This window comes from Leguminivora glycinivorella, chromosome Z, assembly GCF_023078275.1.
Source record: "Leguminivora glycinivorella isolate SPB_JAAS2020 chromosome Z, LegGlyc_1.1, whole genome shotgun sequence".
NCBI lineage: Eukaryota > Metazoa > Arthropoda > Insecta > Lepidoptera > Tortricidae > Leguminivora > Leguminivora glycinivorella.
This window is the reverse complement of record NC_062998.1, coordinates 3,364,906-3,389,302: the sequence shown is the minus strand read 5'-3', so window position 1 is coordinate 3,389,302 and position 24,397 is coordinate 3,364,906. Positions and strand designations below refer to the sequence as shown.

The 24,397-nt window shown below is 35.9% G+C and overlaps 1 protein-coding gene and 1 long non-coding RNA gene across 2 annotated transcripts; both read left to right on the top strand.

The window, feature by feature from the left end:
* The first annotated feature begins 4,022 nt into the window (after positions 1-4,022).
* LOC125241674 (probable ribosome production factor 1) lies at positions 4,023-15,818 on the top strand. Its single transcript, XM_048150252.1, has 6 exons — positions 4,023-4,199; positions 4,807-4,930; positions 5,603-5,766; positions 10,701-10,905; positions 12,644-12,789; positions 13,318-15,818. The coding sequence occupies exons 1-6, from the start codon at positions 4,174-4,176 to the stop codon at positions 13,493-13,495; spliced, it is 843 nt and encodes a 280-aa protein (XP_048006209.1). The 5' UTR covers positions 4,023-4,173; the 3' UTR covers positions 13,496-15,818.
* A 6,582-nt stretch (positions 15,819-22,400) lies between these two features.
* On the top strand, positions 22,401-23,720 carry LOC125241033. Its single transcript, XR_007178708.1, has 2 exons — positions 22,401-23,387; positions 23,531-23,720. It is a non-coding gene; the product is annotated as an uncharacterized LOC125241033 (long non-coding RNA).
* Positions 23,721-24,397: the final 677 nt, after the last annotated feature.

The window sequence follows — 24,397 nt, the reverse complement described above, 5'->3', positions numbered from 1 at the left end:
GCGCATGACTACTACTCATCCAAATATTACAGTAAGTCCATCTTATTCCCTCGACAAACTCGGCAATATACTAAATTTTACTCTGGAGAAAAGTAACCAAGCCTTATTAGTTGAAGTTCGAAAGATAGCTCAGATGAAAATAGAGTCCATAATATCTAAACTTACTCGGGACATAAATCAGAACATAAGCACGCTATTAACGCAAAATGAAAAATTTGGAAATGAGGTCAAAGAAAACAAAACCAAAATCGAAAAACTGGAAAACATAAATAAACATCTAAGATCCGAATTGAATAGATTAAAAGACCAACTCGAGGTAAAACATAAGTCAGAAGAAACAGTGGAGAAAACTGATATGGTAGAAAATGAAAAAATCGACTTAGAATATGGCTTTGGAATAATCCCAGGAGACCAAGGGGATACTCAAAAATATAAAACACTAGATTTAAAAACATTACAGAAACACCAACAAACCTTGTTAAACGACTTTAAAGAGACAAACTTAAAAATTGAACAATTAGAGAATCGAAACAAAGAGTTACAAACTCAGTTACAAATGCTACAAGCTCAAAATAAATTTGAGACTGAGGAAGGCCCAACTAGAAATATCCAAGAAGCGTACCGTGCCGCCCGCGGTAATCCCGAAATAGATGAGATTCAGCTGGATGACTCTTCACCAGGTTTCGTGTTAATTAAGCCAGATAAAAGAGGATTTTTAAAATACGAGGCAAAAACCTTAATATTTATATAAATTACGAAACTCGTGAAGAGTTTGGTTCGTAGATATTTTTCGTTCATTCCTTTAGGTATAAGATAAAGTAATATTTGTTGTTTAGGTCAAACCGTCTTTTCGGTCTCTGTCATGCTTATAGCGAGTGGTGACGTAAAAACAAATATATAATTGCTAATGCTAGTGCGAAAACGAAAACATCCAAAAAGAAATGAATACTTTCCCGTGTGTATCGTAAATACTTATAAGTACTAATTGTCGTCTTTTACCTATATTGAAATCATAAGATAATTACTCACACTCCTAGCTAAATAGAATATGCCGGGCATGGGTTGAGTACGTGTACGGTAATATTCACCCTGCTCTGCTTAGTACTCTTTGTATGTTTTTGAACCATCAGCACAACTATAGCACAACTATAGAGCACAACGCTCGTGACATCATTGTCAAACTCTACAATAAACTGTCATCGTCACACTTTCCCACATTTCTCATTCGACTCAAAAGTTCATGTGTATTTAATTACAACAACAAGCAAAACGTGTTGTTTTGTGATAATTCCAAACGTATTACGAAATATAATTTCTATGAGGTCGTTTAAATTCTCTTTTAAAGTATTCCGATGAATTGGGCTTAAAGCACATTAAGCATCTATGAAAAATATAAATATCTGTTAAAACAATAACTGTGCCGTCGATCTGAGTAATTACAATGATAATTATGCTTGTTTAGAAGAGACCTCTTTGAGAAATACCAAAAATGAAATTCCAGTATAAATTTCTTGCTCTTTTAGTTTTTGTGGGAATTCTAGTATTTTTTGTGCACTGGTGTATTGAAGATCCCACTGTAGTGAGCAAATCCTTCGTATACATAACAGAAAAGGCCCGTAAATTGTTCGCAAGTCCTGAAGCTAGCCAGCTAGTTTCAAGCATTCTTGATAAACCAAATCCAGTTAAACGAGAAGTTGCAGACGTAGACGTTCATGTTGCTCAGAATGCAATTGATCCAGGTCAACCCATTGATATTGAAGATTTTGGTAGAATGTTGGATTCTCAATTAGCTCGTAGAAATAGGATGCTCTCAGAAATGATTTAATATGAATTATGACGGTACTTACCAACTTCTATTTTGAAAGTTAAGCTTCAGTCTTTCATTTTTGTTTCATTGAAAATACTAGTAGGATCATTTTTGTTTGTATAAATTAGGCCTGTGTATGTGTTGTGTTGTTTCATATTAAATTTGTATTAATTTTATAACTTTTGTTTTACTTTTTAAATTTAAAACCTGCTGTTTTTTGTATTGCTTTCTCGCGGTTGTTACTTAGAGAACATCATCATCACTGGCATCACTGCCCACAAAATATTTATGCAGATTATTGCAGTGACTCAGAAGTCGACTGCGATTACGATTACTGAAGAAGCCAATGACCTATCGGTATTTCCTGCTACATACAACTTGCAGAGACCGCGCCTCCATAAAAGAACTCAACTCAATGGTGATTTGGGAATTCGAAGACCTCAACAAGGCCTTTGATACAAGAGCTTTTACGATATGCTCATCCGTCTTTAGTGTACACATGTCCACCAATCCTATCTCTGATAGGTAAGTGGGACTGGGTTCCACGATAACGTGAAATGTACCTAATGTTTAACGGTGATTCGTCGGCAGCTTTTGACATGTGATGCGGTGTAAGGCAAGGTTGCGTTTTGGCGCCAAAATTCTATGGAATTTGACCCCTAAATAGAATAAAGTAATCATTTATAAAAAGATCTAATCTTGCTCTTCTCCGTAAATGGTATTGTATTGTGTATAAGTCTGTATGAGGAGGCACACTCACAGGTTATGACAGATTCAAAGAGTATAATAATAGTATGGACAGATTGCGCCACCTTATTAGTTCATTGCACAGATAAAGAATTTCCGATGTGAGAGCGAGAATATGATATTTTTTCTCTCTTTCACATATGAATGACAGTGACATGTGCCTCCTTTGTGCCTCCTCAATGAGGCAAGGCAAGTAAATTTCTACAATCCATAGATGCAAGTTTGCTATGTTTCCTAATCACCATATGTCTCTTTCAAATAATATAATGCTCTCTTTTGACTTGCTTTGGACTTTTCAATGAAGTATGTATATTGATTTTACGTTTTACTACACTTGCCACAGATAATAGTCTATGCTCAATACAACTGTCGTTACTTGTCATGTCTTGGTAATGATACCAAAATATTTACTGAACTAATATTTATCATTATTTTACGACTTTAACGCAGCTCTCTAAGCATGGTCTAAGCTATAGTTACTATGTAATTTGTTTTATATAACATGTACTTACCAGAAATTTATTTTTACTCCATGTCTACTTGAATGTCCATGGAACAACAACTGATTGTGCTATCGTTTTGAATTTTCTAACTAAGATTAAATTAGGAGTTTAAACCCCACCACAGTGCAGAAAAACAAAAATATGAAACTCCAGTGTAAACTTGTTATGCTTTTGGCTTCTATTGGGATTTTAGTATTTATTGTGCGCTTATGCATTGAAGATCCCGCTATAGTAAAGAAAAGCTTCATATACCTCACGGAGACGACCCGTAACTATTTAGCAAATTCTTATAGTAGCGAGCAAGCACCAATCGTTCATCACCCAAGACCAGAACAATCAGATGCAGATCCTCGGAATGAATATGATATGATGCCAAGTCATCCTAAACAAATTGAGGATTTTGGGAAAATGCTAGATTCTCAGTTGGCTCGTAAAAGTCGTAGGATGCTGTCGGAAATTAATTAACCGAATTGAAAATTTAAGTACTACCTAGTTTTGGAAGTTGAGGATCACCTTATATTGGAAGTATTCAAAAATTCAAATCATTTGGTATTGTTTATCTTTTGTGTAAATTAGTTAATTGTTTTATTAATCGATTTCATGTAATTAAATTAGCTAGGAACCTATGAACTATTTTTTTGTTGGTTCTTTTGACCGATTTGATTATTTTCGAACATAAAACATGTTATTGGTTTTATTAAAATGTGTTAAATTATGGTTTTGCGGCATTTTCTTTCTAGGTATCATTTATACACAATATGCAATTTCCACCCTATACTATTTTTGAATCCCTCATTATGCTCGAGATTCAATTATAGAATTCTTTACTCCATTCAGGATTCAATATTATATTAAAGCCGAATACATATTTGTTGCATTGTAAATATTGCAATCGATTTGGAACGCTTCCCACATGTGTCAAAGTCAAATTGTCAGTTCTGTCAAAAGCACACGTTCATTCCACCCTTGTTCATACCGCCGTACCGCGAGTCAGTATTCTTCCACGTAATTATTAATTTGTCCCAAAAAACATTTTACTTATTTTGAAATAAGTAATCATCCTAATAGCTTCGTTCGAACAGTTTACCGAGGCAGCTTAACTAGTAAATCGTCAAAATGGCGCGTGGAAAAGACAAAAAGAAGTAAGTGTTAACACGTGTTGTTTATAAAATGTTTATTCCGCAGCTAACAGAATTACAGGTACTTCAGCATTATACAGCCTTAATAGCACTGTTTGTATTGTAGCAATTGGATCGAAGAAGGTTAAATTTTACATTATTTACGAGATGATTTTTTTAAAGTAATATCGGTAAGCCTTTAAGCCTACAGGATCGCTACGGTGCCATACCTTATTCTTCGTACCTGAATATGAAACATTGCTACAAACCAGAAATGCTTGACGACCGGTCTGGTCTAGCGTTTAGCGACCCTGCCTATGCCAGCTATGACAATGGCCAACAATGTAAACAAAATGACAGTACAACCTCAATAGTCCAACACTGAGATGCAGGCTTGGTGAAAAAAAAAAAGTTTTTTTAATATACTCTGTCAAACAAGTCTGTCAGTAAATAAGAACTAAGAAAACTATAGGTATCCTTTTCTTTAGCACCCTAAACAAAGGGATGCATATAGTTTACTTTGTTCTTATTTACTGACAGACTTGTTTGACTTAAATAAGTACTTAAACTTTTGTTATACTTACTTTATAAAGATAAATATAGTCTAGTTGCTATCTATTTAAATTCTCAGACGTAAGCTGGAGAAGAAACAGGAAGGTGACGATGTGCCAAAGAAGGTGCCGCACACTCTGGAGTCCCTCCGAGAGAAGGATGAGACAATGCTGGTGCATGCAGAGGCTGAGGAACAGGAGGAGGTATGGAGCTGCTATACTCTGGCACAGCTACTTTGTCAGTAAAGTCAGCTGGTAAAATTTAAGTGTTGCTGCAAAGAGTGATCTTTCCATAGAAATTTTGATATTGACATCTTTTTCTACTGGCAGGCTGATGTGTTCTATTATAGTTTTATAGTAATTATCAGTACTTAATTACCATCTTATCTTGGTTTTCGTTCATTCGCATATAATAATTGTGTAGTTAGGAAAGCAGAATTATGGGTCAGCTGAAGATTTCTCTGTAACTCTAATGACGCCTTTAGCCTGGCCTTTGGTTGGATTAAAAATTGAAATACATATTGGACCTGGTCAGAACTATACCTAACTGGAATAATAGAAATTCTTAAAAATCAGAGCCGTGCAATTGACAAATTTCCATTTTCATTGTTATAGCCCTGAAAATTTCTAATACAACCGGTTTCTTATAATTTGCTCTTTAGAATAAAAGGAGCCTTGTGTACAGTCAAGTGTAAAAATATGGGTGTACCTACACATCTTACTCAAAAACATGTCCCATAGCATCTTAGTCCGGTGTAATAAGAACATAATACCATATTTATGAGACAATTTTCGATACATATTTTTGCACTGAACTGTACAGCAGAATTACAGTAAATTGAGTTTTATTATTTTAAAATCGTAAATTGTTTCCAGGCTCAAAAAGACATGGAACTAGATGAGCTGTCATCATACTACCAGAATTCTTACGAGCCGAAAGTCCTCATCACATACTCTGACAACCCCCACACCAAGACGCGCATCTTTGGCCGCGAGCTCGTCCGGATCATACCCAACTCCGTGTCGCGGTACAGACAAAGGTAACACCCAAAATATGAATCACTAGATTTTGCACGCGGCTTCGCCTATGTCACTTTCCATCCCTTCAACTATCTCCAGTTAAAATATCACGTCAATTTGTCGATCCGTTTTACAGTAAAATACGCACAAACAAATGGACACACTCACTTTCACATTTGTAATATTAGTATCGAACAGAAAAATAGTATACACACCTTGGCAAGTAAATAAGGAAGTCTTAAATCACAGTTATGTTTGTTGACCTCAGCTCCGCCTCGGCCGACAATTACATGTGATCTGAGACATTTCTTACTTTACTGACCTAGGTGTGTAATCTACTATTACCTACTTTGTAAATGATCACATTTTGTCTGCAATGCGAAATACTGATGAATTATGATAATACTTTTTAGATACTTTTGCGCTCTCTCTTTCTGATTGAGATCGCTATTTAGCGATAAGACCGCCTGTTTTTCTGCCTCTATTAGTTATTGGCTGCATGGCGCATCAGTTTGTCACTGTAATGTCATGTATATGTGTTCTATTACTTAAATAAAAAATTAAAAAAATTGTTTTGTCTCCCTCCACTGTATATTTTGCTGAGATCTGCCAATTAATAGTATTCTATCTATCTATGTATGTTATTATGTGTAAAATAAATAATGTAAAGGCTGAGCGAAAGAAATAAGTATTATCCTAAGGCTGTTTTGAGAAACTTACGATTCTGTGTCATACTTTTAGCGGTGACATGGTATCGTACGGAATACATCACATCAAAAAATGTACGAGAGTTGTACTAAATTGTACACTAATTAGAAAAAAATGTACTACACGTATTAACAAGAAAATAATGATCAATATGTCACCGCTTGGAAACATACTTTCTGGCGGGCGCTATCTATTTCACTATGTAACAGTCTAGTTTTCAAATTTCTTGTGAATCAGAAAATACGTACGAAAATTGCACTAAATTGTGCGCTAATTAAAAAAATGTACTACACGTATTAACAAGAAAATAATGATCAATATGTCACCGCTTGGAAACATACTTTCTGGCGGGCGCTATATATTTCACTATGTAACAGTCTAGTTTTCAACTTTCTTGTGAATCAGAAAATACGTACGAAAATTGTACTAAATTGTGCGCTAATTAAAAAAAATGTACTACACGTATTTACAAGAAAACAATGGTCAATATGTCACCGCTAGGAAACTTACTTTGTGGCGGGCGGGGCGCTCTCTATTTACCTATGAAACAGTCCAGGTTTCAACTTTCTTGTGAATCGAGAATCATCTATTAAATGAATCCTTATATAATTCCACCCTAAAGATTGGCACAATTATGTAAGGATGGCGGAATCTACGTAAGTGTCTGTAGTTAGTAGTCTTTTAATAACTCGATAAACTCAATAAAATGATCAGAACTCCAAGTAGTCATTTTTTATTTTATGTTATCGAGGGTAGGTAGGTATGGTAGTGCAATGAAATAAAAATTGTATCGTTGGTCGCAAAGTGCCACACACTTTCGATCCATCGTTGCGATATTCATGATTGCACGGGATTTTGTTGCGACTTGCGACCGATATCGTATGCGATCAAGTAGATCGTTAACTATATTGAAATACACGGTCGATCGGTCGTTTCGATTAATTTGTTCGCGACGGGCCGTAAAGGTAAATCGTACCGTGTATGGGGCCCTTTAGAAGCGCGCTGCGTAAGCGCTTGCCCCCTCCCTCGCCCCGGGCCAGCCTCAGGCCGCAGACCTCAGATCTCTGCCCATTTCGCGCCACTAACATCTTCATTACGGACGTCGCTCGCGCGCCGTACTAGGTAAGTTAATTATATTTCTTTAAAAAGGCTTTCATGTGAAAAATAGTCAAATCGCAACCGAGCGCTTAATCATACTATGTGTGGTATCAAATAAAAGGTAGTCGAACAAAATATGAGAAAATGTCCAGAAGTGGTATTAATTGTGATGGTGAAGGCTCGTTTTCGTGAGTTAGTTAGTTAGTAGTAATTTAGTGAGTTAGTTTTCAAAAATCCAGTCTGATAAGAATCAAGATAATAAGATGCTCTAATTGAAACTTTAATTAAATATATCTATTAGATAACGAAAAATGTAGTATTTCACCTACTAAAACTCAATTTTACATTATTTTGACGTTTTTCTTGATAGCGCACCCTTAAGTCGCGGACTTTCTTTGTAAAATGAAATAAGATTCCCGTGTTTTGTTGGTAAGTGCAAATTATTAGTTTCGGCGGCGGCGTAAGGTTTTTGCCCCGTAATAGAAATTATCCTGTTACTACACATTTGAAATAATATTGCTCATTCTCATTTTAACCTAAATGCTCGCATTATATTACAATTTCCTGCGTGCTTTCAATTTTTTCGTTATTCGCGGGTACGAATAAGTATGTGCGCGTACCCCCTACTTAATAAAAGTAACGTCTTTGTTCTTTCTTTCGTTTACTTTGTGCTTTACTTCGCTGGTAACTCCGCTTTGTGACTACAAATATGCTACGTATACTGCTAGTTATTTATTTTTGACCCCTTTTTAGTCGTAAACATTACTTCATCGCCAGACGTTAAGTACTTGTGTGTCTTTGAAGAGTACCGTTTCACGTCATCATCTGGCACTGCTTTAATGTAAATGCTTGCTTATTCAAATCTCTCGATTCCTCGTAGATTCGAGAATCATTTATTTAATCACAAATCCTGAGTTGAGCTTGACCAAAAATTTATTGTGAGTAGATTAAAAATCTAACTTTAAAGAACGGTTTCTAACATCAACGAAGATGCTAATAACTATTAATGCATTATAATATTGAATATTTATTACTGATTCGTAACGAAATTGCCAAATTCGAAATTCAGGGTACCGAAGCCGGCCAAATCATAGTTTTTTTAACGAAGAGGGTAAATCACTTAACGTGATCTGTGGACCGTTGAAGAGTTTGTCGTTTTGAATTAACGAAGATGCTAATAACTATTAATGCATTATAATATTGAATATTTAGTACTGATTCGTAACGAAATTGCCAAATTCGAAATTCAGGGTACCGAAGCCGGCCAAATAATAGTTTTTTTAACGAAGTAAATCACTTAACGTGATTTGTGGACCGTTGAAGAGTTTGTCGTTTTGAACATCAGCTCCATTTTCACATATGGCATATTAAATAGAGATTTTATAATGTAAAACATGGTTATGTGTTTTTTAAGTAGGTAGGTGGTTGAAATTAAATACCCTGTATTCGGGATAACCCTCATGTAGGTAGTTATTTCTTAACCTTGTTATCAACTAGAAATTTGGAATAGTTATGAACATTGTTAACCTCTACAAAATTAAAGGATTATTTTTTTTATTTATTAATATTAACCCTTATTTGGCAGAGACTCTAATGACATTAATTTTCAAATTTTACTAAATATATTGAATAACAAGTATTTTAGAGCTTCCGAAAAATAATATTGTCTTCGGTTACCGCGATAGTTACTCATGAAATAAAACTATGGAAACGGATTAAATCGCGTATAATGAATTTAAAATACATCCCGACGTTTCGAACTCTTTACAGCGTTCGTGGTCAACGGGTGACTGAGGAAAAATTAAAATGTGCAAAAGCTACCCACTTACAAGAAATATTAACGAACCATGACCACAAATAATCTAGATTTTAGATTTACATTTTCAATTACAATACCCTTGCGGGTGTTTATTGTACCTGTATTTTTTAACAAAATAACAATAAAATTGCTTGCGTCCAAGCAGAGGTAAAATGGTTAAAATCGGTTCACCCAATAATCAGTTATTCCATAAAAATCATCTTCCATACTAGCTCGCGCACATTAGTTTACTCAATTTGCCGATAGATGTCGCTGTAAGTTGAACGCTCATTTCCTACATCGCGTTTTTCCTGATATAATGAGGTCGGTTCAGGAGCGTCCTTGCGACATGTCGTACCTAAGTCGTAAACTATTGAAGTCGAATAGTCTTGATTTTATTTGGACATTGTCTAACAATAAAATTGTATATCAAAACATTACTTGTTATGTGGGAAATTGATTCTTGAGGAATTTATTCAAATCTGTAGAGTTCTATGAATGACATTTTGATGATTCAACTATTGAATGTTTGTACAGAACCCTCGGTGAGCTAGTCCGACTCGCACTTGATCGGTTTTTTTTCTCTTTAGGAGTCTTAAATATGTCACAGGACCGTAAGCACAATATTTAAAAAAATAACATACCTTAGCTAGTAGCCAAGCGAAATTCTCCTTTCCTACGCGGCTGTCATATCTGGTTGAATGATGCATGCGAATCAAATTTAAACCGACAGGCTTGAGTTATTATATGTACTTATAAATTATAATTATTTTCTCTTATGTTATGAGGTATATATATGTCTTAAATGACTGTTGCTGTTTTTAAAGTTAAGTATTTAGGGCCATTAATGTTTTTTTTATATACCTAAACTATAGTGCGATGATGTTTTTAAAATAGTATAATAATTGAAATAATATCGAACCCAATTATAAAAAAATAAGTTAATTCTTACCGCAATATGAATTAATGTTTATGTTTCTGACGTGTAATGTATATGTGCGTTATTAATAAATGTGAATATAGATTGAGAAGCTATTGTTTAACTAAATATTTACGTGATCAAAAAGAGCTCTAAAATTACTAGAAATGAAGAGTAAGAGACTGGTTGCTCGCGGCAGATTCCGCTGTTGTCAAAGCAGGTATTCAATTCTGTATATTTTTACTGTGCCGCGCGAGCCACCGCTTACCGTTCGAATGTCGTATTTGTAAACTGTTTTGGATGCCGCCCCACTGGCCGCTACGTGCGTTTTCTCCGCTGCCTAAATAGTATGTGTAGAGTACACATAATACTGAATTACTGACTGTCAGTTTATAAATAACAAACTAAATATTCTTCTTATTTTCTTCCAGGTCTTCAATAAAAAGAATAGTCCAGTCGGCGATACGCGAAGACGTCACGGACGTGATCATAGTGAACGAGAATCAGAAGCAGCCGAACGGGTTCCTGCTCATCCATCTGCCCGACGGGCCCACGGCGCACTTCAGGCTGTCCAGCTGTAAGATCACTCCAGAGCTGCGGAAGGACTATAAAGAAATCACTACACATCGGCCAGAGGTTAGTGTTTTAGATCCCTGTTTACAAAACTTTTATGTTTATTTTCATGTAATAAAGCTAGACCTCTCATCTACCTGCCCGATGGACCCACGTGCCACGGCCCTGTTCAGGCTGTCCCGCTGTAAGATCACTCCAGAGCTGCGGAAGGACTATAAAGAAATCACTACACATCGGCCAGAGGTTAGTCTTTTAGGTCCCGTTATAGGGTTTAAAAATTTAAAATTTTCACTTTCATGTAAGTCAAAAAAAACCTGTGCATACCTATAGGGTAATTTTTTTTTATATTGCAAGTGTGTTGAAAAACATTGTGTCTAACTATAACTCGGGGCGTAAGAATAATTAGAATATTGCAAAATCGAGTCTTTAAATCGTTGAACTTTTGTGAGCAATATTCAACATTCGCCTCACGTTGCACAATGTACTATTTTACCATCAGACCGCCCGTACGCTTGTTTGCCACCGACGTAGTATTAAATGAAATAATTTTTAGCTTCTTTCTTACATGCTGATGACATATTTCCAGTACTTAAGACAGTTCAGACTTGAGAGTTTATTGTCTCTGCCTACTCAGTTTGGGAATACAGAGTTACAGACATGGGTTTATGTGTGAGCTATGTGTATGTGTCATTATTTGTTTTATCAAATATTACAAATGTAACATGTTTGAAAATATATTAATAACAAAACTAACAGTTTACAATTACAAATTTCTTACATGAATAATCAAGATCGTTTTATTTATTAAACTTATTCATCGTATTAAAAAAAAACGCATAAATTGGATATGTATTATGTAAAGGACAGGATTCATAGCGATAATAGGGGAACTTGATAACCTTGTATGTCTATTCATCGATAAAAGGATTACCGATGTTTTTATTTTTTCAAGCACTATCAACTTGACGTTCGTGGTAACTAGGAAATTCTCTATATAAGGCTCTTATATTTAAGTATATTTCACTGTGTAATAGGCTACTAAACTCATATCGAATTTGGCACAATATGTACATGATTGTCTTCTGTAGTATTTGACATAGAAAACCAATATTTATAGATTTTGGGTATTAAAAGTGTATGATGACTACTTGAATTGTCTTCTGTAGTATTTGACATAGAAAACCAATATTTATAGATTTTGGGTATTAAAAGTGTATGATGACTACTTGACTACGTAGTTTCGATAAAAAATATGTGTAATTTTTTTTTTATTTTGGCTACCGAAAACGCTGTCAGCGATGTAGTGACGTCATCGAATTCGAACTTACTTCATGTCAAAACAATCACTGACATGAATTATGTCTCATACTTCAAAGTCAGAAAATAGAATAGAATAAACATTTATTCGTGAACACAGGCAAGACAAAATACACATAATAACAACAAGACAGAAAGTACCTAATGAAGTGCTACGAAAGGGCCTCATCTTGGGCGTGGGCATCTCAAAGGGCGTGTTGCTGGTGACTTCCAGTTCCAATGAGACTATCAAGTGAGAAAATGTTGTTTTCGAATATAATGACCTGATGCACAGATAATCTACAGATTAACATGACTGAGTTGTTTTCGCCTGATTACGTATATAAAGTATACTTTAAAAATATTTTTGCTGTTCGTAGGTAATGATAAAATAAGGTATTATTTTATTTCGGTTAATTGAACAGTACTTAATCATATAAGACAGACTTTAAAAAAGGGTCAAGTAGCCTATTCGTTCGTGGTACTAGTACGCGTTTTGTGGCAGGTGATCCTCAACAACTTCAGCACCCGCCTCGGGCTGACGGTGGGGCGCATGCTGGGCGCCCTGTTCCACCACGAGCCGCAGTTCCGCGGCCGCCGCGCCGTCACCTTCCACAACCAGCGCGACTACATCTTCTTCCGGCACCACAGGTGACCACATACAACCTATACCTTCTACATGTAGGTATTTAAAGAAGTGTAAACAAACCCAATCTGTCAACTGTGAGGGTTGTTTATTACTTTTATTAGGTAGCGTTTGGTTCCTGTAAGTTTATCCCTATCAAAAAAAATTGATCTCACTTTTTTCGATTTCATTCCACTTTCGCTTAATTGGACTTAATACATATATACATAATATACATTCACCTTCACCAATACTAACAAACATAATCATTATTACATTAAGGCTAAGAAGAACGTGCGACGATTTTTTCTTGGCGAAGTTTGCTTGACGTCATAATTATAATATTTTATCTTTCTTTTGCCCTCAGAAATGCGTAATTAAAATCTTTCGGCTTAAATTTGTGTGACACCGTGAATATTTTACTTGCCTAAGAAGTCCTATAACGAATAGTAGGGTAGGCCTCAGAGATTAAGCGGGATTTTAGTCTCGACTAAAAATACTATTTTTAACCGAATTCCAAATCTCAATTTTTAAAACTGGGTTATTTATTCCAGGTACGAATTCACAAAGGACGGCAAGCGAGCGCGCCTCTGCGAGCTCGGGCCGCGCTTCACGCTGCGGCTCATCTCGCTGCAACAGGGCACCTTCGACTCCAAGCGGGGCGACTACGAGTGGACCATCGCGGGCCGCAGGCACCAGCTCGAGACCTCCAGGAGACGGTTCTTCCTTTAGGCTAGATTTAGACACGCCAATACAATGCTAGCCCCATTAGCTTCGTCGGGTTATCCCTAATAGATACTACCAAGGTGTTACCAGTGGTAACGCTGTGGCAGGTCACTCTGAAAAGGATGACTACGGCCCATCGCGGGCCGAAATCACCAGCTCGAGACCTTCAGGAGACGGTTCTTCCTTTAGGCTAGATTTAGACACGCCAATACAATGCTAGCCCCATTAGCTTCGTCGGGTTATCCCTAATAGATACTACCAAGGTGTTACCAGTGGTAAAGATGTGGCAGGTCACTCTGGAAAGGATGACTACGGCCCATCGCGGGCCGCAGGACCAGCTCGAGACCTCCAGGAGACGGTTCTTCCTTTAGGCTAGTTTGTGACACACCAATACACGCACACCTAGCTCATTTTTCTCGGTTTATTTCGCTTGATCGCTTATTGCATAACGCTGTGCAATTATTTTTGAGCCTGTATACGTCCCACTGCTGGGCACATGCCTCTTAGGCGCGAGGGCTATAGTCTCCACGCTAACCCAATGCGGATTGACGACTAAGCTTACACGTTTTTTTTATTACCACATGTAGGTAGCCATGGTAATTCTTATTCCGGTCGAGTAGTTGGGAGAACGGAAGTCGAAATTGAGGTTAGCACAAACAGATCTTATAATTATAATCAATAAAACGTCATAGTCAGTCGTCAGTCATCGTCGTGTATGATATTGATATTAGTCCTTATTGAACGTATAATTTAGTGTTAAAAAGTTGACCTAATTATTTCCCCATTTATTTATTTATGTGATATAGTCAGTAGTATCTGCTTATAATGATAAAGGAAAAATAAAGAACACGTACTAAGCGGATGTCATATAGAACACAGCACGTTGAACTTCATAGTTTTTTTATTAACTTTTCCAAATTAATTTTGATTCCTTTGTGAGAAGTGAATTTTATTAATACTGAGAATAAAAATCAAAATATTTTACACGCCACAAACACACTTAACGCTACAATTTCATAAACATAGCTTTGTAAGATCATAGCAGCTAAGTATCGAATTATTTTACACAATTCAATGTTATACGACTTTCTTATAAAGAGTTTTGTATAAAGATCAAAGATTTCGTTTCAGTATGAGCATACGAGGTGCGGTCCAAAAGTTTCCGGCCTAACAAAGAAAGGGCTTACATATCTTTACAATTTTATTTTTATTTTTTAATACAGTCTTCCTCTGTCACAAAGCACTTTTCAAATCTCTTTAAAAGCTTCTCCATCACCTAATAAAAATAATAAAGATTTTTATCCTCAAAATCGGCCTAAACCGCACGGGTCACTTCGTCAACCGAAGATTTTTTTTTTTCTACTTCAGTCTACCTAAAGTTTTTAGAACAAATAATAATCACTTGGGGTCACGTTTCGAATATAAGGTAGGTGCCGAATTTTTTGAAGACACATTTTGTCATAGCAACCTTGTAAAATGAAGCAGCGTGAACGGGGAAATTGTTGCGGAGATGCCTTTGTGCCTCTGCTAAGTTTTTAAAGACTACTCTGCATAATCTGCTATCGTAACTGGACAATAAATATTGCGTAGTAACTGCTATTTACCGTAGTCTACCCTTCTTTTATTTAAATCGTAAGAATTTCGTGACAACCCTAGAATACCGTAGCCTTTATCTTTTTTCGTGCATTTTGTGACCGAGGTTGTTCTAGGCGCCTTTTCACCATGACGTTGTCACTCCATTAATTTTCTTTTGTATAGAGTATCGTCTTACATAACCATGGTTTCATCTACAGTAGCAATTGCATTCATAAAACTCGCTACGCGGTGTCTATGCTGGTCTCAAGTTTCATGAACTCACGGTTTTTCACTCATCTCGCTGTAAGCACGATAAAAGTTTGGGCACTAACCTAGAACTAAACACCGTAAAAAAAGCCTACAGCCAACAGACACCTAAAGAAACTATACACCAAAAAAGTGGAATAAATGACGAACACAATGATATCCATACTTTTTTAAACTCTTCCACCATATTTGTCGGGCCGGAGACATTTGGACTGCACCTCGTAGTCATTATAAACAGATTCTACAATATTTCACTTTTTTTGCTTACCGGTGAAGCAAAAATAAGCAAAATATGGCTATGTGACAAAAAAATCAATAAAGTTGGGGAATCTCTAGGACTGCAACTTAATATACTGGGTTATAGTGGTACAGTTTGTACCGAATCGAACTGGTTTATATTACAACACGTTCCTCAAACGAGGGCGCCACTGGTCAGTCGAGCTGTACAGTCGCAGTCGGAGCTGCCGAAGCTCTCACATATCGGACACACGCACTCTAAGTGCGTTTTCACATTATTAGTCTGGTTCTATTTTTCAAAGCAATCGATGCGACTGGCAAATCATATTAGTTTTTAGCAACCGGCTTGATTCAAGATGGCAGCCAATATATGACCCTATATAGCTACCTTAGTGAGTAAATTCCTTGTATATCTCACTGCACTTTTTTAACTATTTTGAAACGTTAAGTGCATAATATAACAGTAACAATATGGCGTTTTTATGAAATTTTTTATTGTCTGTCACGATTTAAAATCTACAGTTCCTTAAATATGGGACAAATTGTCGGCAACGCCACATTGAAATACGAAATCTCATTTGTGAGGCCTGATGCCTGATTATGACACAAAATGCACTTAAATTGTTTTTTTTTTTTAACTTGTATATCTCCTTATTTAATTATTTATTCCATGTTTTTATCGGTTATTCCACTTTTGGTACATTTAATCTCTGGGCGCACAGTAAGACTCTTCTGGTATAAAAATGTGTAGAGAGTATGAGAATATTTCATGAACTAATCGTTTAGCAATTTGAACATGTGCGGATCCAGCCTGGAGCCTAGATTGGCCATACAAATTAACCACATGACCCTCTCGGCTGGGCACACACACTGACCACGTGACGTGACCCCCCCCCCCCCCCCCCCGCTCCCTGGGTACGAAGCTGGATCCGCCCTTGAGTCAGAATTGTATTTTTTTCCAATGTAGTTGACGTTATTGATATCCATCATTACCTACATCACAAAGTGCCAGTTTTTGACATGAAACTTTAGGTGAACATCTTTAAAAACCCGTAGTAGAGGGATCAGACCGAAAACCGGATGTAGTGAAATGATATACATAGATCGGTGGCTTATAAATCTCTAACTATAATACATATACGCATCATTTTACTATGTTTATAAATAAATAATAAATAAATAATAATAAATATTATAGGACATTCTTACACAGATTGACTGAGGCCCACGGTAAGCTCAAGAAGGCTTGTGTTGTGGGTACTCAGACAACGATATATATAATATATAAATACTTATATACGTAGAAAACATCCATGACTCAGGAACAAATATCTGTGCTCATCACACAAATAAATGCCCTTACCGGGATTCGAACCCGGGACCGCGGCGTAGCAGGCAGGGTCACTACCGACTGCGCCAGACCGGTCGTCAAGGAGTTTATGAAGGAAAAAAGTATCCATTACTATCAAACGTTTGTTTCGCTGACATAGATGGTGCCAACTCTGGTCTACGAACTTTCAATTTTGGGCTAAAATTACGCTCGTAAGTAGTGTTTTTTAGTTATTATTTGTTTATTTCATTTATTTATCTAAACTTTATTGCATTTCATTGTCCAATTAATTGGGAACGTAAGGTAATTTGGCTCTAGAGCCTTAAATATTGTTCGAAATCCCCGATTTTGAAATTTGGTAGTTAGCAATATTGCAGCTACCGTGCAATTGAACCATAAAGGCAAATTTTCTTGTTTATAATTATTATGGTGTTGAAAGTGAGTAAATATGTACTTATGTAAGCTGTGTTATTAAAACATGTCTGTTTATCTAACAATTTAAAATGTGCCAAACCTCCGACTAAAGTCCAAACCAAAGTCAGACTCTCGCTTCTTCTTCTTCCTGATACATGCACTTTTTTGTCAGCCTTCTTCCATTCATTCTTTCCACATCTTCTGCCTTAACCAACTTGACTATTACAACAACATCCCTCTATATATTACTCGGTTATTTACTGATATTACGTTTTTTTTTAGTTTATTAATTATTGTATATGCATAATATATTTGTATTTATATTTATGTATTTTATAAGTGTTGTATGAACTTGATCAGTTGTTTTCGATTATTCTAATCATTATAATATTTCCTTCTCCTTGCACCATTTTTACATGTCTAATCATAGACAGATGATCGTAGACCAGAGTAGGCGCCATCTATGTCAGCGAAACATACATTTGATTGTAATTAATACTTTTTCCTTCATAAACATAGTAAATTGATGCGTATATGTATTATAGTTAGAGATTTATAAGCCACCAAGCTATGTATATCATTTCACTACATCTGGTTTTCGGTCTGATCCCTCTTGGGACTACGGGTTTTTAAAGATGTTCACCTAAAGTTTCATGTTAAAAACTGGCACTTTGTGATGTAGTGTAGGTAATGAGTGGATATCCGGTTGCTAAAAAGTAATATTTGCCAGTTGCAGCAAGAAGGAGAGCGATTTTAAGTAAAATGTTGGAACTAGACTATATATCCGATCCAATATCGGATGTAGGACCTAATCCTATATGTTTTAGGCGCCGTTGGCGTTTGACTTTGTCATCCTTCCTACATTACATCCTATATGGGATCGGATAATGTGAAAACACTAACGTCTTGACAATAAGGGCGTGTCCCGATATTTGTGGGAGTTGTGGCAGCTCCGATATATTTGATACACAATAGAGATGTATATGTTTTTATGTAGAGGTATTAATATTTTGCCCTTGCCCCCTTGTATAACAAATAACTATTAATTGACTCTGATAACTCTATAAATAAATACTGCTTTTTCTCGTGAATTAGAATTTATCTAATTTAAGATCATGTTTATTAAATAATTGGGCTAAAAAAGGACTGACTAGCTCTCTCATCGGGAGAATCGTGTTTTTAATTTACCAATATTTTTATATAATTCACTATCTTAATCTCGTATAAATAGTTGTCCTATTATTACCCCAATTTTTTGTTTACGTGACATGTGTTACATACTTTTTTTACTTACTGGTGAAGCAAAAATAAGTAAAATGACTATGTGACTAAGACTAGAAGTTGGAGAAACACTAGGACCCAAATTATTTAAGGTACAGAGGGACAATTTCGACTGGGTAATTTTGATTTGGTAATCGAAAAAAAAAACATGGTATTAACAAGAGTGCCATGCGACGACAACAACGTATATGGTTCTAATTGAAAAATGACAACTTTACAGGAGAGCAAATCAAAGTTAGAATCCTTATAACTCTTTTCGTGTAATGGGTAATGGATAGAAATTCGGCACACATGATTATGACGACAACGACCAGCTCAAGCAGGTCCGCTCCGAATTCATGGCCCTGCCCTTGCGGGCCGCTGAGGCTGCTGGCGCTCGCCAAGACAGCGAATAACGGTTCATGACATTTATTACCTCTGCTTGCCAATTGTAGGGTGCGTGGCGTCTCGGTCGATCAACTTTTGATAGTCAACCTTTTAAGAGGCATATAAATCGAAGCCTATCACATTAAAATAAAGGTCTAAGGGCCAACATACTATTACACGATACGACGTCAAATACAAATACAAATAATTTATTAATAAAAACATAATTATCTATCGTCGTGTCGTAACGGAGTACTATGTGGTAATAGGTACAGATGGGACTGTATGCGTTATTTTAAAATCTATACTGAGCTACGTTTTAAGAAATTTTATACCAGGCGATAGCTTTCGACGGGGTTACTAATGTATTACCGAAAGTTATTTGCCAGATTTTCACATCCCAAACAATCTATCCCAAAAATTTAAAAGGCAACTCATCATTTCCCAACTTATCATGTGCCATATACATATTTGCCAAAATAATGATATCCAAATAAATATTTAGACATTTCCTTTCTTTGGCAATGTTCATTTTACCAAACTTTAATTACTCAAAATAATTAATTGCCAACGAATATTATCCCAAAAGAAAAAAGCCAAATCTAACATTTAGTAAAACATTTCTTGGGCATTTTTTATTTTAACAAATCTCGTTTACTCAAAATGATGCCTCTTAGGCGCGAGGGCTATAGTCTCCACGCTAACCCAATGCGGATTGACGACTAAGCTTACACGCTCATTTTTCTCGGTTTATTTCGCTTGATCGCTTATTGCATTTTTTTTATTACCACATGTAGGTAGCCATGGTAATTCTTATTCCGGTCGAGTAGTTGGGAGAACGGAAGTCGAAATTGAGGTTAGCACAAACAGATCTTATAATTATAATCAATAAAACGTCATAGTCAGTCGTCAGTCATCGTCGTGTATGATATTGATATTAGTCCTTATTGAACGTATAATTTAGTGTTAAAAAGTTGACCTAATTATTTCCCCATTTATTTATTTATGTGATATAGTCAGTAGTATCTGCTTATAATGATAAAGGAAAAATAAAGAACACGTACTAAGCGGATGTCATATAGAACACAGCACGTTGAACTTCATAGTTTTTTTATTAACTTTTCCAAATTAATTTTGATTCCTTTGTGAGAAGTGAATTTTATTAATACTGAGAATAAAAATCAAAATATTTTACACGCCACAAACACACTTAACGCTACAATTTCATAAACATAGCTTTGTAAGATCATAGCAGCTAAGTATCGAATTATTTTACACAATTCAATGTTATACGACTTTCTTATAAAGAGTTTTGTATAAAGATCAAAGATTTCGTTTCAGTATGAGCATACGAGGTGCGGTCCAAAAGTTTCCGGCCTAACAAAGAAAGGGCTTACATATCTTTACAATTTTATTTTTATTTTTTAATATAGTCTTCCTCTGTCACAAAGCACTTTTCAAATCTCTTTAAAAGCTTCTCCATCACCTAATAAAAATAATAAAGATTTTTATCCTCAAAATCGGCCTAAACCGCACGGGTCACTTCGTCAACCGAAGATTTTTTTTTTCTACTTCAGTCTACCTAAAGTTTTTAGAACAAATAATAATCACTTGGGGTCACGTTTCGAATATAAGGTAGGTGCCGAATTTTTTTGAAGACACATTTTGTCATAGCAACCTTGTAAAATGAAGCAGCGTGAACGGGGAAATTGTTGCGGAGATGCCTTTGTGCCTCTGCTAAGTTTTTAAAGACTACTCTGCATAATCTGCTATCGTAACTGGACAATAAATATTGCGTAGTAACTGCTATTTACCGTAGTCTACCCTTCTTTTATTTAAATCGTAAGAATTTCGTGACAACCCTAGAATACCGTAGCCTTTATCTTTTTTCGTGCATTTTGTGACCGAGGTTGTTCTAGGCGCCTTTTCACCATGACGTTGTCACTCCATTAATTTTCTTTTGTATAGAGTATCGTCTTACATAACCATGGTTTCATCTACAGTAGCAATTGCATTCATAAAACTCGCTACGCGGTGTCTATGCTGGTCTCAAGTTTCATGAACTCACGGTTTTTCACTCATCTCGCTGTAAGCACGATAAAAGTTTGGGCACTAACCTAGAACTAAATACCGTAAAAAAAGCCTACAGCCAACAGACACCTAAAGAAACTATACACCAAAAAAGTGGAATAAATGACGAACACAATGATATCCATACTTTTTTTAAACTCTTCCACCATATTTGTCGGGCCGGAGACATTTGGACTGCACCTCATAGTCATTATAAACAGATTCTACAATATTTCACTTTTTTTGCTTACCGGTGAAGCAAAAATAAGCAAAATATGGCTATGTGACAAAAAAATCAATAAAGTTGGGGAATCTCTAGGACTGCAACTTAATATACTGGGTTATAGTGGTACAGTTTGTACCGAATCGAACTGGTTTATATTACAACACGTTCCTCAAACGAGGGCGCCACTGGTCAGTCGAGCTGTACAGTCGCAGTCGGAGCTGCCGAAGCTCTCACATATCGGACACACGCACTCTAAGTGCGTTTTCACATTATTAGTCTGGTTCTATTTTTCAAAGCAATCGATGCGACTGGCAAATCATATTAGTTTTTAGCAACCGGCTTGATTCAAGATGGCAGCCAATATATGACCCTATATAGCTACCTTAGTGAGTAAATTCCTTGTATATCTCACTGCACTTTTTTAACTATTTTGAAACGTTAAGTGCATAATATAACAGTAACAATATGGCGTTTTTATGAAATTTTTTATTGTCTGTCACGATTTAAAATCTACAGTTCCTTAAATATGGGACAAATTGTCGGCAACGCCACATTGAAATACGAAATCTCATTTGTGAGGCCTGATGCCTGATTATGACACAAAATGCACTTAAATTGTTTTTTTTTTTAACTTGTATATCTCCTTATTTAATTATTTATTCCATGTTTTTATCGGTTATTCCACTTTTGGTACATTTAATCTATGGGCGCACAGTAAGACTCTTCTGGTATAAAAATGTGTAGAGAGTATGAGAATATTTCATGAACTAATCGTTTAGCAATTTGAACATGTGCGGATCCAGCCTGGAGCCTAGATTGGCCATACAAATTAACCACATGACCCTCTCGGCTGGGCACACACACTGACCACGTGACGTGACCCCCCCCCGCTCCCTGGGTACGAAGCTGGATCCGCCCTTGAGTCAGAATTGTATTTTTTTCCAATGTAGTTGACGTTATTGATATCCACTCATTACCTACATCACAAAGTGCCAGTTTTTGACATGAAACTTTAGGTGAACATCTTTAAAAACCCGTAGTAGAGGGATCAGACCGAAAACCGGATGTAGTGAAATGATATACATAGATCGGTGGCTTATAAATCTCTAACTATAATACATATACGCATCATTTTACTATGTTTATGAAGGAAAAAAGTATCCATTACTATCAAACGTTTGTTTCGCTGACATAGATGGCGCCAACTCTGGTCTACGAACTTTCAATTTTGGGCTAAAATTACGCTCGTAAGTAGTGTTTTTTAGTTATTATTTGTTTATTTCATTTATTTATCTAAACTTTATTGCATTTCATTGTCCAATTAATTGGGAACGTAAGGTAATTTGGCTCTAGAGCCTTAAATATTGTTAGAAATCCCCGATTTTGAAATTTGGTAGTTAGCAATATTGCAGCTACCGTGCAATTGAACCATAAAGGCAAATTTTCTTGTTTATAATTATTATGGTGTTGAAAGTGAGTAAATATGTACTTATGTAAGCTGTGTTATTAAAACATGTCTGTTTATCTAACAATTTAAAATGTGCCAAACCTCCGACTAAAGTCCAAACCAAAGTCAGACTCTCGCTTCTTCTTCTTCCTGATACATGCACTTTTTTGTCAGCCTTCTTCCATTCATTCTTTCCACATCTTCTGCCTTAACCAACTTGACTATTACAACAACATCCCTCTATATATTACTCGGTTATTTACTGATATTACGTTTTTTTTTAGTTTATTAATTATTGTATATGCATAATATATTTGTATTTATATTTATGTATTTTATAAGTGTTGTATGAACTTGATCAGTTGTTTTCGATTATTCTAATCATTATAATATTTCCTTCTCCTTGCACCATTTTTACATGTCTAATCATAGACAGATGATCGTAGACCAGAGTAGGCGCCATCTATGTCAGCGAAACATACATTTGATTGTAATTAATACTTTTTCCTTCATAAACATAGTAAATTGATGCGTATATGTATTATAGTTAGAGATTTATAAGCCACCAAGCTATGTATATCATTTCACTACATCTGGTTTTCGGTCTGATCCCTCTACTACGGGTTTTTAAAGATGTTCACCTAAAGTTTCATGTTAAAAACTGGCACTTTGTGATGTAGTGTAGGTAACAGTGGCGGAGCGTCAATACAACTCGATTCCCAACGGGTTCCCTAAAATTCTCTAGTATCTGTAGAAGTCCATACAAAACAGATGCCAAAAACCCCTCCGGCTTTACCAACGAAAATTTTCACGCCCCGCCACTGGTAGGTAATGAGTGGATATCCGGTTGCTAAAAAGTAATATTTGCCAGTTGCAGCAAGAAGGAGAGCGATTTTAAGTAAAATGTTGGAACTAGACTATATATCCGATCCAATATCGGATGTAGGACCTAATCCTATATGTTTTAGGCGCCGTTGGCGTTTGACTTTGTCATCCTTCCTACATTACATCCTATATGGGATCGGATAATGTGAAAACACTAACGTCTTGACAATAAGGGCGTGTCCCGATATTTGTGGGAGTTGTGGCAGCTCCGATATATTTGATACACAATAGAGATGTATATGTTTTTATGTAGAGGTATTAATATTTTGCCCTTGCCCCCTTGTATAACAAATAACTATTAATTGACTCTGATAACTGCTTTTTCTCATGAATTAGAATTTATCTAATTTAAGATCATGTTTATTAAATAATTGGGCTAAAAAAGGACTGACTAGCTCTCTCATCGGGAGAATCGTGTTTTTAATTTACCAATATTTTTTTATAATTCACTATCTTAATCTCGTATAAATAGTTGTCCTATTATTACCCCAATTTTTTGTTTACGTGACATGTGTTACATACTTTTTTTACTTACTGGTGAAGCAAAAATAAGTAAAATGACTATGTGACTAAGACTAGAAGTTGGAGAAACACTAGGACCCAAATTATTTAAGGTACAGAGGGACAATTTCGACTGGGTAATTTTGATTTGGTAATCGAAAAAAAAAACATGGTATTAACAAGAGTGCCATGCGACGACAACAACGTATATGGTTCTAATTGAAAAATGACAACTTTACAGGAGAGCAAATCAAAGTTAGAATCCTTATAACTCTTTTCGTGTAATGGGTAATGGATAGAAATTCGGCA